This window comes from Bos grunniens, chromosome 4 (assembly GCF_055505025.1).
Source record: "Bos grunniens cultivar Pamir isolate PY7600 chromosome 4, Bosgru_T2T1.0, whole genome shotgun sequence".
NCBI classification, from domain to species: Eukaryota; Metazoa; Chordata; class Mammalia; order Artiodactyla; family Bovidae; genus Bos; species Bos grunniens.
Window position 1 is genome coordinate 51,915,291 of NC_141168.1, and position 19,150 is coordinate 51,934,440.

At 41.2% G+C, this 19,150-nt stretch overlaps 1 protein-coding gene across 7 annotated transcripts in view; it reads right to left on the reverse strand.

Annotated features, from left to right (window-relative positions):
• The window catches only part of JAZF1 (JAZF zinc finger 1), a 330,973-nt gene that overhangs the window by 27,614 nt on the left and 284,209 nt on the right, over positions 1–19,150 (reverse strand). For all 7 annotated transcript variants that reach the window (XM_086396393.1, XM_086396396.1, XM_086396392.1 and 4 more), the window contains one exon: positions 16,157–16,353. In XM_086396393.1, the coding sequence (XP_086252519.1) occupies positions 16,157–16,353 (197 nt within the window). The remainder of the gene's footprint in view (positions 1–16,156; positions 16,354–19,150) is intronic.

Consider the following 19,150-nt stretch of genomic DNA (forward strand, 5'->3'; position numbering starts at 1 on the left):
CAGCCGCTGAAAGCTGCCAATTTCTGGCTCTATTTCTGGAATTTGGCTCAAGAAATCTAGGGCAGGTACCAGGAATCCATATTTTTAAGATTCTCTAAGGTCACTGAGAAAGTCAGGGAACTTCTGAAAAACAGTGTACCATGACAGAGGCGGTTGGTGGGTGATTTAAGGTCATGTTTTGATTCTAAGGGCTTCCCTGGTAGCTCAGAGAGTAAAGAATCTGCTAGGTCGGGAAGATCCCCTGGAGAAGGAAATGGCAACCCATTCCAGTATTCTTGCCTGGAGAATTCCATGGAAAGAGAAGCCTGGTCCATGGGGTCACAAAGAGTCAGACACGACCGAGCCACTACATTTTCTTTTTTCTGATTCTAAAAGAGAATTCTTGCTTGTGCACCACCCTAGAAAACCTGCTCCTGTGCCTCAACCCCCAACCCAGGAAATGGTTCCACCATCCACTCAGCTGTTCCAGCAAAGAAGCCAGGGGTCACTCCTCTCTTTCCTCCTCCGGATCCTCATGCAAGTCCTCCAGGCTCTATTCCAATGTATTCAGAGTTCACCCACGTCCCCTCATTATTCTGGTCCCATTATTGCTACCTCTCCTACTGCTTCAGTAGATATCCCCACCCAATATTCATTCATCTGTCAGAATAATCTTTTAAAAATATAAAGCCAACCACAACAGTCTCCTGCTTAAAACCCTCCAACAGCTTCACATTACACAGCTGGGCAAACTCGTGTCTCCTGGGCATTTTTCTCCCTCCCCACCCATTTGAACCAGCCAGCTGAATATACCCTCTTCTTTTTCATCTGACTAGGAGATACTCATTCTTAACACTCATATTGGCTATTATTCCCTCCAAAAAGCCTCCCTGTGACTCCCCACCCCAAGGCTGTGTACACACCAAACTTGACTCTATCGGGCAAACTGGCATTCTGTGTGGATTTCATCATCTGTCTTCTGAAAAATAACATTCTAGGAGCAAAGGAGTCCTTAGCACTGCTGAAAGGCACATAAATGGATTACAGTCCTATAGCACATTGTCAGGAGTCGGAGAGAGGACAGCCCACAGGAGTGGGCTTTGGAGAAAGGCAGACCTGGGTTAAAATCCAGATACCCAATCTTACTATATGCCCTTGGGTAAGTCAGTTAACATCTCTGAACGTCTGGTTTCCATTCATATATAAAATGGGAATGTGAATAACACGCTTGGCAAAGCACCCAAGAGTCAGGAAGATCCCCTGGAAGAGGAAATGACAACCCTCTCCAGTATTCTTGCCTGAATAATCCCATGGCCAGAGGACCCTGGTGGGCTCCAGTCCATTGGGTTGCACAGAGCTGGACACGACTGAGCAACTGAGCATGCACACGAAGCACGCACACATTCTAGACATCCTGATGCATCTAGATGTCCTGATGCAGTGACTAACACTGCATTCTTACTCCTCCAGGCGGGCACACAGAGCTAACTCTAATGCCCCTCACCAGGCTGGCGTAGACACCTGAGGAGCTCTCTTCTATCTGCTTCCGTAACTGATTTTTCTTTCCATAAATTGTATATCTGGATTTGGTTTCCTCCTTAGGTAATCTGTTTTAACATTATTTCTGAAAACCAACTGCACAGGACTTGCTAGAGTTCAGTTACACCTAGGCTTAGGAGAGATCTGAGGGGGCTCAGGACAGCCCCTGCCCGTTCTGCACCACCCCCTCCAAAGCCTGTGTTTCCATTTTCTAGTCTCATCAATGCTGTTGTCGTAAGAGCTATCAAAACTTTGCAAAGTCCCGAAAATGGTAGAGCACTGGATTTGAAGTCTGAATTTTTTTCATTGCTCTCTGGGTAAGTGACAGCAGCCTAGTTTCTTCAAATGCCAAGTATTAAAGTGCTTTTATCTCACTAATGAATAATTAGCTTTGGCAAGCAAGAAAACTAAAAGGCACAGTTGGACTGCTCTCAAAAACCAACTGCCCAAATAAAAACCAGGAGAGTGTCCTGGGTTTAAAATGCAAGGCGAGGGTGAGGCTGTGTAGATTCCAACACAGCAGAGATGCGGAGCGGGTGTCTTCCTGGGGATGACGGAGGCGGTGGGTGACCTTCCATCCCTCTTCTCAGATAGAGGTCTGTGCACTTGTGTGAAGGGCAGGTTTCTACAATGAACACTCTATACTGAAAAACCCTCCAAGGCTAGAGGCAGGCTTTTCTATTACTGCTCTGTAGCTTGGAAATCCCAGCTAGCTGATGACTTTATGGGTTTGTACGGTCTAGACAAGAGGGTTACTCTTTGGCAAAATTGCTCCGGGGGGAGGCCCCTGTGAAAATTCCCATCCAGCTAATTACCATTCAGAGGGCAGGCTACCGGGAGGGCGCCAGCCTCTGGCAGAGGCTGCGGTTGGAAAGCCACACTCCTGGCTTTATCACTGGCTACGTTTACTTTCCTCCCTGTCAAAACAAGGACAGGAAAAGGGAACAAGAGTGGTAGTGAGAGAGATCAGCTCGGGTGCTGGGGGAGAACAAAGAATGAGGCTGCCCAGAGCTGTGACCGAGAGAGCCGTGCCTTCACTAAGGACAGGGAAACACCGGCCATCTGTCTGCTTTTACAACGATCATTTCAGCTTTCTCAGCAACTTTGAATCTCTGGAAGCGAATGAGTAAAGACACAAGGGTCTGAACTGGGTATGGGGTAAAATGCTTCCCAAAATAGAGATTCACAGCGCTAAAACCCAGAGGAGCTCACAACTATTTTCACCTCAGCTTTTATGGGACCCAGAGAGGTAGGTGGTGGTACCTGTTCCTTCAATACTTGGAAGACATCATTTTCACCTCCCGCAGGAAGGGGCCGAGGGAAAACACCTGTCTAGAAGCCCCTGGGTTCTGATTTAGCTGACAAATAGGGAAAGGGGAGAGGTGGGGGAATGGCCTTCTGTGAAGGGAGATCAAGCTTGCACTTGGCAAGGTTCTCATCCAAAGGCAAGAGCGCCTCTGCTGGGAGGTCACCTCCAGAAGCCCTTCCAGACCACACCCTTCCCGCAAAAGAGCCTGCTTTCCGGTCCACATCCTTCCTCACTCATATCTTCACTGTGACACAGTCTCTTCTCTTTTCCCCTCAAGTCCCTCAGGGCGTAGACTGTATCTCTTCCCACCTTTACTTCGCTGAGGTATCTAACGATGGGGTTGCAGGTTGGGCGCTCAGTTACTGCCTAAGATGGATAACTGATCAAAGAGAAATCTCTACCCCCACAAAAGCACACAGAAACATGATTTTCCCCCCTCTTTATGACTAAGCTCTAGTGAAGGACCTTGTGTTCTTTCTGAGGATGGCGAGTCTGAGAACATTCCAGGATCTGCAGGCCCAGAAGAACTGTATAGCTATGGTTTGATGAAGTCTCATGAACAAAGAACTACGATTACAACACAGCTGATGATCAGAACATGCTCAGTATTTTGCTGTGGCTGGAATGTGAGGAATATGCACTGGACTGGAAATCAGTAAGGTTGGGTCTTGGTACTTTTTTGATCCATTTGGCCACACGACCTTGGACTTTACACTTGTATGCAGTGGTGAATCTGGATAACTGGATTTCAAATTTTCTGACCATGATTCAGTAAAAGAAAAAAAAAAATCACAACTCAGAAAATCACACACACACACATACACACGAAACTGAAAGTTTCCTCAGACAGTATTTGTCCTTACTAAGTGTGCAGCACCCTATTTTCTGTTTCTTTCTTTCCTTATATTAAAAAATGCTGGTCATAACTTATAAATTGCAATAGCCAAGATGACCTTGACACATATTTCTGGCTCTAAAATTCCAGTGTTAAGATCTCATGCTATTTTATGCCATGGTTTTTCTCCATTGCTTCCTTTCACCAGAAGAAGTTTTGGGCAGTAAGCATCTCCTAAATTCAGGGGTGTTAAGGAGCGACAACTGATGCAATGAAGTTGCCGCATCCCCCACTACTCTCCCAGGAATCCTCTGCCCTGAGGTGGAGGAGGGGCGGGAGTTGCTCTCTGACCATCACTTTAAGGGGAGCAGGAAGTGAAAGAGATCCCCTTCCATCCAAGTCACAGAATCTCTGTCCTTTCTTGGCAACAAGTACTAGAGTGGTTTGAGGCTTCGCCAGTCTTAAGACATTTATTTTTACCAATTCCTTTGTCATCTTCTTTTGACTATTCTGAGGGCATTTGTACTGAACACAAAAGACTGGAGAAGAACATGTCAAAGCAATACTGTTGCTCTGCCACTGAATAAACTGAGGCCATTCAGAGTGCTTCACAGGCATACACTGTGAGCTCTTATTTTTAATACTGAACTATACTTGATTTACAGTGTTATGTTAATTTCTGCAGTACAGGAAAGTGACTCAGTCACATATACATTCTTTTTCATATTCTTTTCCATTATGTTTTATCACAGAATATTAAATACAGTTTCCTGTGTTATACAGTAGGACCTTGTTTATCTGAGTTGGTTTTTCTCATGATTATATTTTTACACTGACCTTGATCGCCCTGGGCCAAGCCAGAGGGAAAGGCAAATCTTTGGGAACCTGATTTGTCCTACATGAGTTTACCAGATCTCCACCATCTCTTTCCTGAGAGATTCGAAGGGGCTACGTTCAACTAGCCTCAAGGGCACAATTCAGGGCTCAAGGATGGAGCCAAGTGAATTGGCTCACAGAGGAATCAAACCCAGGACCTCAGATTTAATCCCAGGCTCCGGCCCTCTGAGCCAACTTAAGTCCTGGAGCTCCCCTGGGTGAGGGAAGATGACTTACTACCAGTCTGCCAAGAACCGGCATGCAGGACTTATTCTGTTCACTATCTTGGTCTGTCAATGAGAAGAGTCAACAACAACTATTAACCAGGCACAGGCACCTAAGTAACAATATGGCTTATTAGGTTAATAAATTCAGGCCACTCAGAGCACTTTATAGACAAGAATCTGAAATATCACTCAGAAGGAGCCACAAATTGCCATCTTCTAGATGACAAAAGATGTTCCGAAAAAATATCCATTCACTTTTCAGCCCTGTCATCCTTCCAAAATGACTATAATAGAAAATACAGACTAAGTGAACAGAAATTCTAGGAGGCTGTGAGATGTTATTTTTAAAGAGGCACAGCTACCATGAAAATGAAGCTACTTTCCAGTTTGTAACATAATTCATTTCCCAGTTTGTCCTCCTTGCTTGGCAGAAAATGACAATGTCCATTACTATGCCACATTTGTAGCTTTAGATGAAGGGCTTTTACATGGCAAAGGAGAAGCTTTCTAGTCTTGGCAAATCTTCCTTTTTTGATGATGCCAGGAAATAGGTCTTTATTGTGAGCCCTCCCCCCCAAAAAAAGAGAAAAAAAGTCCTTTTTGGAATATTTATTGCTCATTTTAGGAAACACAGCCCTATAGATTATTTACAAATGTGTTAACTGGATTCTACTAAACTTTTAATTTGCAATTTACTTGCCAAGTACTATGTATTAGCTACCAATGGTATATTTATGTTTCTGCAATGCATGCTTATTATATAGTTATTCCAGAAACTCTGATTTATTAAAAATTTTTTTTAAATCCCAATTTTTATATTTGCAGTTACTTCATAATTTTAATTTTATGGTTTTAGTTTCCAAAAAGGGCTTATTCATCTCCTAGGGGGAAGAAAAAAACCTCCAGGCTGAGGTGTGCTGTCCACAGGTGGTGGTGGGAACCCACCTAGCCTGTCACAAACATCCCCAGGCAGGCGCCCTCTGGCAGCTCACTCACAACTGAGCTGTAACATTTTAATTATATGCTTTTAAAGTTAGTCATTTGTCAAGTTTTGTTAGTCTTACAAAAACAATTTAGGTATAAATAGCATATTCTAAATTATATGCATGTATATTACTGAAACCAAGTGGCTTTAATTAAACATTTTTCAAAGCCTGTTTCCTTTTAATGGCAGTGAAATACTGTTGGTAGCAACGGCATGCTCTGCCAAAATGAACTTCATCAAGGTGAATTTTAGGGAGACTGTCAACACAATAATGGCCTAGAAGTTTATGCAAAGTTCTTAAATTAGAAAGTGGCCATTTAAGGGTGTCATTTGGGGGGGCCTGTTCAAGATATAGTATCATGACTGTGCTTCAAAAGCGTTATCCTAAACTGAATACCTGGCACTGGTCCTGGCAATTGTTAGAGCCTTGGAGTAACACAGTACACTTCTGCCTGGCAGACAGAAACTGGAAAAAGATGGCCAACAGAAAAGCGTGTCGAGGTCCTTTCCACCCCTGAGTTTAAGATTCTAAGCAACTGTTTTCTTTCTTCTTTTACCTTTTTAAAAAAGGATTTATTTTTTATCTTTTGGCTTTGGTGGGCCTCTGTTGCTGTGTGCGGGCCTTCTCTAGTCGCAGGGAGCAGAGGCTGCTCTCCATTATGGTGCACAGCCTTCTTCTTGTGGTGGCTTTTCCTGCTGCAGAGCACAGGCTCCAGGTGTGCACGAACTTCAGCAGCTGCAGCTCGTGGGCTCTAGAGCACAGGCTCAGTAGTTGTGGCCCAAGGGCTTAGTTGTTCTGTGGTGCAAGGGATCTGCCAGGAACAGGGATCAAACCGGTGTCCTTGCACTGCAAGGTGGATTTTTAACCACTGGACCACCGGGGAAGTCCCCTATCCTTTTTTTTTTTTTTTAAACATTTTAAAAATTTTATTTTAAAAAGTTTTTTTTTTTGGCTATGCCCTGTGGCTTGCAGGATCTAAGTTTCGTGATCAGGTATCAAACTTGGGCTCCCTTCTGTGGAAGCACAGAGTTTAATCCTGGACTTCCAGGGTTAGAACTGCTTTCAAGTTAAACACTGTGATGAGGATTTTCACTAGGATCCAGTTATACAGCATACAAAGAGCTCAAAATATCTTACATGGAAAATACCATTTCCACTATTTGCTATAAGAGAAACCCGCTTTACACTTATTTCATCTTGTTACTTGAAAATATTTTAATTTTGGAAAATATATCTATTTGAAAACTAAAGGTCCTCCCAGACCCAGGCTTCAAAAAGATATATCTTAGTTAGTAGGCCACTGACAGATGCCCTGTAGCTATTTTACTCAAAACTATTTTGACAAGAGGAAACACAATTTCCCTGAGAGTGACCTATTTTGGGGTCTGTAAGCATCTGAAACACCTTGGCTACCTCTTTTACTTTTTTGCCTGTAAAAAATAATAATGATTGGGTATCTAGGTAGAAAACACAGCAAGCACATCATGATTAGATCTCAAATTCCTATACAGTGGTCTCCCAACCAACTTTAGTTTCTTGGGGTGATTTGTTATGTTTTATTCTTCCATACCAAAGAGAGCCTGAGTTGGCTAGGTTAAAAAGAAAATTCAGTCCAGTGGAGTATGAAACACATCTTTGATCTGATGAGATCAAGCTAACTTGTTGCTGCTTTGATGACTATACATTAACACCAGCATCCCATTTTCCAAGGAGTGAGTAACTGAGTGTGGTGGTAAGAGGCTCAAGGTGCACAGCCAGCATCCTCTCCTTGCCAGGTATCAGACAGGTCCCAGCAGCTTATTTCTCCCTTCCTGTCAGACACCACTTTGCTTTTAGTGCCTTTCCAAGGACTTTGAACAAAGCCCTGAGACAGATCCAGGGAGATTCTGTACCTGGATAGTCTTTTTAGCAAGAACAAATTAGCTTAAAGCATTCTTTTTTTTTTTTTTTTGCTGCAGATTCTGCCTCTAATGCTGTGCAGCTGGGTGCGCCCGGGGATCCCTTTATTGTTAAAAGTAGACCCACATGGAAAAGACATTAAAATCAGTTTGCTGCTGTGATACCCACGAAGATGAAAGGGCTTCTCTGATTTTAATATGCTGTGTGTTAGATGGGAAGGAAAATGAAAAGGCTTCTTTGGAAACACACACATTTGGCTGGGCTACGAATTCATCAGGTGTTAAATCCCTGTCAGCTTCGCAGCAGAGGTGTGTGGCAGCACTGGGTGTCTGCTTGTTTGTGTTTTCAGTGGAATCCGTGCCGTTTTCCATGCTTACAATATGTGGCTCTCTTTAGCACTCCTATTTTCGTTCTGGTACTTGCTTCCAGAGGAAAATTAGTCAAAGTGTGTACTGATGGGAGCTGGCATACGAATGAGCTCTGGACCCTAGCTTAAAGAGACGGCATTCTTTTGGAGGGTAGGGGGTGTGCCCTTGAAAATAACTTTATCTTTTGATATTTCTTGACATTTTTGGGCCAGTGCAGAGACCCCTACTGGGACACAGAAAGAGCCACAATGATTGAGGGCCAAAACCACGCTGTGAACTACGTTTCTAGCATCAGGTGAAACATGCCTAAACATGATGTAAAGACTGTCAAGATTTCTTGTGGGAATTCCTAACAGTGGACATATTATTTTTGTTGAATTTGATTAAGCAATAACACAGTTACAGTAGAGATGAAATTCAGGTTTATAATTAAATGTGAATGGTTAAGCATGGTATTGCTAAAATGGCAGGCCTCAAAAATATTGTCACTAGAAGATAAGTTATTGATGGCCGTTACTGTAAATTCTAAGTCTGAAGATAAGCTGTTATTAACTGGCTTCCAATTACAGAAATGGAGTTCATTTAGAGTTCCAGAAGACATCCAGGGGCTGAAACTGGGCAGTGATAGTTTTTAATTAAAAAAAAACTAAATTTAAATTAAAAATTTAATTTTTCTTTCTTGTAAAATTCTGTCTCATGGAAAGCATTTTGGATCTGGAAGATCCATATGCTATAATTTTCTATTAGAAACATTTTTAATCATCAACTAATTATAATTGTGTCCCAGGGTCTGGCAACTAGTTCTTCTTCATTTAATAAGTGTAGCAATTGTTTTTACTTGACCACACTATTGTTTCTGTAGAGTTTGAAAGCTGAGAATAAAGTATTTCACTGTCTTTCTTCAACGGAGAGGAAATTCCAGAGATTTTCTTCTTCAAACTACTGCATGTATTTACTTCCCTTTTTCTTAAATGGCTTGTTTACAGTAGAGGAAATGCTCTCTGCTCTTTCAGGGAATGAGTGGAACTTGTGGGCTCCTTTTCCTCATTTCTGCCTGGGCCAACAATTTTTTTTTTTAACTGAGGTAAATACAATGCATAGATTTTAAGTGCCTAATTCAATGAATTTGATAAATGTACACCTTTGTATAACCAACATCTCAATCAAGATATGGACTATATCCATCAGTCCAGAAAGTTCTCTGGAAGGGAGAGAACTTTTTCTTCTTGTTCCGAGAGTCAACTGCTGTTCAGATTTCCATTGTTACAGATCAGCTATCTCTACTTGAATTTCAAATGCACTCTTTTGTGTCTGGTTCCTTTCACTCAGTAAAATGTTTTTGAGACTCATTTATGGTTTTTTTCTTTTAATCACTAAATAGTATTCCATTGTACAGATAGATCACAACTTGTTTATCCACGTACTTGGAGACAGACTAGCTAATACTCAGGGCTACTGCAGATAACGTCGTCCTGTACATCCTTGCCCCCGTCTTCTGTGGACATATACTTCCATTCCTCTTGGGTAACTACGCAGTGTGGAACTGCTCAGCCAATATCACTTGTTTCTGAAGCCCTGGAGAACCTTTCTGAACCAGAGGTTTACGGAGAGACAGTATTAACATAAGTAGCTGTTTCCATCCCTAACTTTACCTCATTAATCCTCATGGGAAGGTAGGCATTGTCTCCAATGCATACATGAGGAGACCAAGGCTTGCAAAGGTTTAAGATCATCTCTCTCTCAAACTGAAGAATAAAATTTGAATCCAGATCCCTCTGATACCAAAAGCTCTCATCACTTTACCTCTATTCCCAGAGTTTCAGAAGATGCTCCAGAAAACTCCAGGTTTCCATAACTACCCCCCCATCAACATACCTGGGTCTGCTAATGAATCCCCCGGCAGTCCATAATGATCATGCTCTAAAATTGTTTGCCGCCAATCACTTCCCCCTGATCTCACCTGATTCCAACTCTTTAGGAATTTACATTGCCTTACAATTTCTAAGACATTTTGTGGATGTGAATATATTGCTTATAACTGCCTTAAAACAGTATGGAAAGAATGGCCCATGAGTACCTCCATCTTATCTAAGCAATAATCCATGCTAGTAATTTAGTCCATCTGCATGTATGTTATGTTCATTAAATATTTGCTCCACATGTGTATAACCTGCTTTTCCTAAGAGACGTAAATTCTAATCCATAAGGGCTATACCTTCTGCTTTTTTGTACTCCCAGTACCTGGAACAATGATTATAACAAACTAGATGATCAGTAAATTACATGAACTGAGAAGATGCCCAGTCTTGGTGCTCTGGAAAACAGTGGCCACTCAACTGGGGATGACTGAACTTGGGCAAGGTTTCATTTAAATGAGCCTCAATTTCTTTTGTCTTTAAAGTGGGGTAAACAAATGGTGATTAAGTTTCTGTGAACTCTAAAGATAAAATCTACTAATATAGACTGGCACTGATTTGATTTGCTTTCTTCAAGTCAAAAACATGTTTTGTTTGGGAAGGTCTCTTGCAGGTGGTGTAGTTGAGAAAAATACTTGTAATTACTATCTTGTTGCTGCTATCCTACACTTTTGAGTTGTAAGAGATTATAAATAAGTAGCTGCATAAGACGGTGGGGAAGGAAGCAAAATTGGTGACAAGACTGGGCCATAACTCTCAGGAAGCAGGATGAAGGTTTTACAAGTCAATCAATAAAGAAGATGAAAGGACAATGATTGGAACAAAGCAGTATATAAACAAACAAGAAAACAAGTCATAGGCCAGGAAAGGGTGTGTTGGTGACCCTGAATATAATGTAAGCCAGATAGGAGAGCAACATGAAGTCATTTTCCAGCTTAAGTAAACACATTTATGTGAAAAGGGAAATATAAATCAAGGCTACTTTCTCAATGGGAAGAGTTTAGGGAATGTTTTTTAGGCACTGTCCAGATACTCATCTCTTTAGGGCAGAATCCATTAGAAATACCAAATCCCGGCCTTAGGAATTTATTATAAGTAGGTCACAAAATTCAGTCAGGCTAAAATATTTAGTTTTTCTCCCTTTCCACTGTTAAATAGGACAGGATTGATCTCTCTGAGATTTTCCCTTCTGTTTCATTCTTTTCTTTGGGGTGGGGATGGGGGAATTATGCGAGTTTAGACCTTACTTTAGTTATCTTTTATTCCTTGAGATTTTCTCCCTTTAGTAAGGTTGTTTAGGTTTATTTTCTAAAAATAAAGGGATTGGGGGAGAGTTCACCTCAGCTCCATTCAGACAGAGCTTCTAAATGTTAAGCTAAATCTTGTCAGTTCTATTAGTTGTGTGGCAGTAATTTCCATCTTGAGGGTAAAATTAATACTTTACTTTTTAAAATGATTTTGCTGTTTGTTAGCAACTCCTGAGAACTGCAAAGTTACAATCTGAGTAACTTATTGCCAAAGCCATAAGGGAGTGTTAAAGGTCTACTATCACGCCAAATAGCAGGAGACAGAGGAATAGGAAACGAAACAACATAATGTACAATAGGAACTTAAATTACAGATTAACAGATATAATTTGCTATTTCATGGTCATTATAGGCTGCCGAAACAAGGAAACAAAAAAATTGGTTTAATTTCCTTGGGTACCTTTCTCTGGTTTAATGCTTGAATTTTTCCTCCCAAGTGGGCCAAAATATATATGCAAATATTTTCCGGGAGAGACTATGCAGTGCTATTATAACCAGAAATTCAGCCAACTCTTTCCACGGCTTCTCCATTAAGACATAAGCAAGCATCTGTTCAGTCCCATTGGACTCACGCTTGGAGGCTAAGCAAGTAGATTACAGTAACCTTTCTCCTAGCAAACTGGAAGTAGGCTAACCTAGGCAAGAAAACACACAGCTCTGACAAGATGGGACCCAGCATTTAAAAGCAGTGGTTTCCCACCTCTGGCTGTAGGTTAGAATTCCCTAGCAAGAGCTTTAAGAAAACTCTCAATGCCTGATCCATCAACTGAGTAAGAGTCTCGGAGTGGAGCCCAGGCAAAGGGAGGTTTAAGACTCCCACCATGACCAATTTCAGGATGAGCTTTAACAACTGGTCTGCAAGCCTGAATAGTTAACAACTGACTACCTGGAGTCAGCTCCAACTCACCCTTGAAAAAAACCTTGAGTAAACGAAATCGATTAAGTTCTTCAAGTTCTCATCTGCTATCTGAATGGTGAAGTGGGTTAAAAGTGAGGGTTACTGTGAATAAAGGTAAACCACAGTTCCAATAACTTAATCACTTTTGTGTTTTGGGTTTAGAAGTGTCAAGTTAGCAACTGAGGCAGCTAAGTGGCTGAAGGTCTAAAGAGTTTTTAAAAAGGTATTAATATTACCATACGTAAATTAGATAGTTGATGGGAGTTTGACATATGACATATGGCACCCAAAGTAGGTGCTCTGTGACAGCCTGGAGGGATGGGGTGGGCAGAGAGGTGGGAGGGGGTTCAGGATGGAGGGGACACAGGTATGCCTATGGCCGACTCATACTGATGTATGGCAAAAAACATTACAATGTTGTAAAGCAATTATCTTCCAATTAAAATAAATTTTTAAAAGGTATTAATCTGTACATGGGAATTAATACTGTTGTTTCAGTGGGGCTGGTGCTAGGATTAAGTAATCATACATAAAGCATACAGTAAGTATACATAGCAAAAAATCTAGGTTGCCTTTCCTCAGTAATTATTACTACTTTCAAAGGAGAATGGTATGAATTGTTTTAACACTTTATTTTCAGTGAATTCAATCATGTTTATGTTCACTTTTAATATACGTTTTTAATTTAAGTATAGCTGATTTACAATGTTGTGATACTTGAATTTTTCCCCCCAAATGGGCCAAAATATATATGCAAATATTTTCCAGTAGAGACTATGCAGTGCTGTTACCACCAGAAATCCAGCCAACACTTTCCAGCAAAGTGATTCAGTGATACACACACACATACACACACACACATATAGATCTTTTTTATTTTCAGATTCTTTTTGGTATAGGCTATTACAAAACACTGAGTATGCTTCCCTGTGCTACACAGTTGACTATATATTTTATACATAGTAATCACATATATCTTTAATTCTTTATCTCTATAATTTAAATCAGGGGTTGGCAACTATGGCCTATGGACCAAATCTGTAAATAAGGTTTCACAGAAACTTTCAGTTTTATAGAACACAGAATGTCCACTCGTTAGTGTAGTTCTATAGCTGCTTTTACTGCTATGGTGGCAGAGTTGAGTAGCTGAAACAGAGGCCCCTGTGCCTTCATAAAAAACAATGTTGACCCGTGATTTAAACCATTCAAAGCTTTTCTTAAATGAACACTAAAAAATACATTAAAAAAGAATACAAAGCAAAGACAGGAAATGAAAAAGTTGAGAAAAGAAAATTTCTCTAGAGTTTTAGAAATCACAAAATAAATCTTAATTCTAAGAATTCCTAAGACATACTTGAAACTCTATGATGAAACTGAGATCTGATTCTGTCTAGTTAAGATGGTATATTTTAAAGAATACTTTATAAATGAACTTTCCTGCAAGATGACCATTACTTCTGCACCAGGAATGCATCCTGAATATGAAACTTGGAAGAGTGAATTTAGGAGGTAGAAACATGGAAAATTATTTATAACCTGGCAATGAAAGTGACTGAAACCACATTAGTCAGGCAAAATAAGCTGATCTCTCTAACTACAGGTAAAATAACATTTCAAACATTGAAAAATGTACACAATCAAAATTGTACAGGGTAGGGGTTTAAGAAACCATTTCCCCTGCTAATTTTTGATGTTTACATGGAATGTTCTTCAAGCAGCAAATAACTTACCAATGATCTTGACAGATTGAAAATGATACATCTTTACCACAACATAAATTAATTCTCTCAGTGGGAAACTGCTAAAATAGACAAGGTGTCAGAAAGATTTCTTTATGTCTGAAGGAGAGGAAATGATTCCATTTCTTCCAAATATTCTTACATGAAAAATAATAAACTCTCACTTTTAAACTGTCTTTATTTTCATGGGGTTCTAAAACTCCCATTACTAATTGGGGTAGTCATAGTTATCTGGTACTGGCCATGAGTCAATCCTTATTAAGTCAGGTATAAAACATACCCAGGTATAAAACTGTCCCCATAATTCACATGTCATATGAATAAATATTCATAGAAATACTCAGAAAAGAGAATCGAAGAATCACACTACATTCTCATGGCATTCCTTAGATTTAAATGTTAGCAGAAATCCTGGAAAGTAAATCTTCACAGAAAGAAATGTAAGAGAAACATGGTGGTCTATCTCAGGGAAGGGAAAAATGCCCACACAAATGAACCCAATTCATCCTGTATAGAATGATCTCCAATTCTATTTCTGAAACAGCTAGTTGAAAACTGGACCACAGGGATGAACATTTACTGAATGTTTAATGCATGTGTATGCTATCACATTTAACTCTCACACAAAAACCTAAATAATGGGTATTAACAGTGATCTGTAAGGGGCAAAGTTCAGGTAGGAACTCTGTCTGCCTCCCACACCTATTCTGTGTTCAAAATGCCCAATCCTGATGGAACACAGGGTACCCTCTCAACCATGAGCCCATAGAGATGCCCCCAGAAAAAGAGCTCCTATAATCAGAGTGACGAGTTTGAAAGTTTTCTAAATCCTCTGCTTGGAGACTAACAATGTATTAAACCCATCACACTTTCCCAAACTTATTAGGGAACCCTTTTCCTCAACTTCCATTTTGTGAAAGTCATATTCTGAAGCACACTTTGAGAAACAGGACTGCCACCACCTCCCTTGATGGGAGCTGGATAAAAGAGAAATACATAAACTCTAAGAGAAAATAAACATTTTCATCCACCATTAAGGGGCGATACTACTGAGGGGGTGATGGCATGATTCTGAATGGCTTCTTTCTGCTTTTAGAATCTTTAATAACACCCTCAGAGTCCCGGGCCCTGTAGACCTCCTTGGCCTCATCTAACAAACACCTCACCATCAACTGGTCTACCTTCAGTAACCTGGGACCTGCCAGGTTTCCCTTCATGGAGCCTTTGAAAAATGCTGTCCCCTTAGCTGGATGCTCCTTCTCTCCTTCTTGGGGAAGTCTTTCCTGATTCTGTCAAACCTCTCTCCCATCACTGAGTTACAATGTTATAGTTATTGGTGTACTTCTTTGATGAATACCTGTCTATGCCCCTACAGGAGTGAGGGGAAATATAATCTCTGTTCTCAGATGGGAAAAAGAAGAGGAGGGACTTTTCCAGCTTCTTTCTACCATCTTCTATCACTGACTAGTGGATCTCTGACTTGGGAGAAGGTTCTGTGCTGCTCAGCTCTGTGCCTGGGCACACGCTGGTCTGCTCCTACACAGGCAAGCTTAAGAGGAACGTTCGGGAATAAGTTCAACTCAGGGAAGACAACTTAAGAAGTCAGTTGTTACAGATCCTAGCTTTATTCTGCAGTTTAGCCTTATGCAGTAATAAAGTTGATTTTACTTTTTACCTTTGAGTCTTATTTTTCAAATCGCTTCCATTTGGGAGGTGAAGACAAGAAAGAGTGTTCTTGTTGGCCCCCTAGAATGCCAACATCTTCTACTATGCCTCAGCCCATCAGAAAGAACATGACTGGTCTCCTTGGGTTCACTACTGTAACTCAGGCCTGGCGCTAAGAGGGACTCTAAGTTTTAAAAATTGATCATTCTATCACAGAAAACCTTTTAAACAAGTAAATCTAGGGAGAATGGTATGATGATAACCCCCTATGTATATATCACCCAGCTTGAACAATAATCAACACGTGGCAATAATCAACACAATCGATCTTGTTTGATCTATTTCTCCACTTGACTGAAGCAAACCCAAGACACTGCATCACTTTATATGTAACAAATGGTAAAGGCTTGAAAACATGTCTATAAAACCATTATCACATGCACATTATAAATGATAACTTATTAACTATATCCTTAATAATAAATAGATGAATGAATCAACAAAGGGTCAAAGAAGAGGTGGATCTCAAGCAAGATCTGTGCCCAGCCCCCAATACAGCATGCACACATGCACGCACGCACGCACACCCCCCCTTAAGGGCTAACCTACTCACCAGTCGGGGTGCTGCTGCGGAATGAAGAGGAGGGGGTGATGGGCGGGGTCACTGGGGGAGTAAGGCTTCCGCTGCTGTGGCGAGGTGGCGTGGACACATTCCCTCGAGACACGGAGCTGGACAAAGTCAGCGAGAGCTTTGGCTGGATCTTCTTCTTCAGAGACTCCTGCTCTCGGCGGGCAGCATCCGTCATGAATCTGTAAGTGGAAGAGACCATTTGTAAATAACCCATCTACAGAGCAGGAGGAATTATGACTGCTAACCTGAATGTGACAGACGCTCCACCCTGGGGTACGGACTTGTTCACAGGTCAGTCCCAACTTCAAAAACTCAGAACAGCTGCCCTGTTCCTACATGATAGAATTATCTTCTAGCTCCTGAAAGTTCCCTGGGCCAAGCCTCTGTCCTCACTACAGTGCTTTCAGCTACAGGACTGCCTGGAAGGTCCTCTCAATCCTCAGAAAGTACACCTGCTCTCAAAGTCCCCCCACCACTGTCAACTAGAGAGGACTTCCTTCATCTGCAGGTTGGCAGTATTTATTGTTTGTGCCACTGAACATACATGGCTTCATGAGGACTCTGATTCTTTTTTGTACTCTGGATTCTCAAACAGGTATCTAGCTTTTTAACACTTTCTTGGTTGCTTAAAGGTCTTGTCTCCCCAGCTACTAGCTGAAAAGAAAGGACTTAAGTCCCTATAATCGTTACTAGCATGCTGCCAAGCACATCTTAGCATACATTTATCAAATGACTGAACAATTCTGCCCAAGAAAATTCAATAAGAGGGAACAAGCACAGTACAAGGAAGATCACTGAGAAAGATCTGTTTATGTCATGATTCTATTACTCATAAAAGGGAAAGGTGACTTCTTTCGATAGTTTCACTTTGGAAACTTCAAAGTTACATTCTTTCAACACTTCTCTTAAGTTAGTAATATTCAAGCTTTGTTCTTTTCTCCCTGTTTAATCTAGCATTTTATGAATTCATATAATGAAATTCAAAACCACTTATGAAATGGTATTTCCTCCCTAAACAGCAAATGTTGACTACAGTTTTTGAGAATTGGGATGGAAAGTCTAGTGAATAGAGTTTATGAAAATATTTATGTAAATAAAGCATACACTCATGCCCACCACCTACGCTCAAAAACAGATCATAACCATACCTCTCAAGGCCCCTCTGTACCCCACCCTCCCATCAACTGTGTTTTGTCTATTTTAATACAATTCATCATAAACTAATACCGTTGTGCTTGCTGCTGCTGCTGCTAAGTCGCTTCAGTCGTGTCTGACTCTGTGCGACCCCATAGACGGCAGCCCACCAGGCTCCCCCGTCCCTGGGATTCTCCAGGCAAGAACACTGGAGTGGGTACCATTGTGCTTAGACATGGTATTTTACCCAACACATTTCACATTCTGCTTACAGAATTCCTTTATATTCGTCTTCATTACACTACGGCATTTTAGAAGTCAATAGATAGTTCTCATGCCCGGGTAAAAGTTTCCAGTTGCTCACACAGTGAAACAATATTACAATAGTGTTAGTGTCTTAAAATGTCTACTTTTACACTTGGAACATGGATGGCATATTTCTTGAAGGGCTTTTGCAATATAATCTATATGTATAAACTGGATTTTATATGTTGAACCAAACTGTAATAAAGTTGTATGCTTTGTCTTGAGCTCTTATGTTTTTGTGCTACAAGATGGTGTTGACTGAAAAGGGAGAAAGGAATGACAACGCAAACCAGAACTGTTTGCACTCGGTAGCCAGGTATTCATTTATTTTCAGATATAAAGTTGGTTCTACTGCTCTTAAAACTGCTTTTTCCTCTTCTCATAAACCTCTACACTTAAAATATGGACTGTAAAGTAAGGAACTAGTGCTTTCTTTTATTATTTTAAGTACGACTGCTAACTGCACAATGCTGAGCTTCTTCAGGTGGGCACGCAGTGTGCCGGGGAGTGGCCAAAATCACAGGCTAAACATGTTGCTTGTTCTAGGAAGGCCAAGTGTTCTTAGCGTAGGTAATTCAAGTTAGTTTTTAAATAGTAAAAAAATATAGATAGATATGCTATGGAGTAGAATGAAAAATAAACATCTTGCATCTTAGTTAAGAGCACGGGACTTGGAGTCAGGCAAGCCTATCTTCAAATCCTGGCTGTGCTACTTACAAATGTGACTTAAGGCAAGTCAATGATCCTCTCTAAACCTCAGCTTTATTCTCTATAAAATGGGACAAGAAATTGTGTAACAGCTAAAGGGCTAACACATCCCTTTTTCCTTTATGCAAGAGGTTTTGATTAACTCTGGTAACCTGCCAAGATGGTAAATCAAAGATGCTACTGGGCAGCGCTGCTTATAAGACTGACCCCCTGACTGGTAAGTGGCGTCTGGCCTGGGAGGAGCTAGAAACCATCTATACATAGCTGATAGGAAGCAGGAGCTTTGGGCTTCCGGAGCATGGCGATCCTGCACCTGAACATGGCCCCTGCAGGGAATGGGGAACGTGCCCAGGGAGTGTTATAAAAGCTTTGATTCCAGGGACGCTCCCACCTCTGCCCAAGGGGCACCTTCTACCCGCATTTGGACAGACTGCCATTGTGTACCAGTGAGAGCTTCATAGAAGGTGTGACGTGGCCCTGCTGGTGGGCAGGCTCTACCTTTTATCTCTCTGAAAAGACCCAGAAACCATGACGGTCCCGGATCATCTGAGAGGCTGTTCATGGTCAAGGAAGGTCACTTGCTGGTGGACCAGCCAACAACAGTGCTGACTTCTGAGGATATTGTGAGGATAAAACAAGGCGGCAGTGCCTGTCATGTAGGAAGTGACTTTGTTACAGAACGCTTCATAAATGTGGTTTTTGCTGTACGTTCCGTCTACCTTACTTCAAGTTTCTTGAGGGTGCGCTGCATGTTTATGGCTCTGAAAGCACCACGTTCCTGCCTCATGCATAGCTTACAAGACTGGGAATCAGATCAGAGAGTGCACA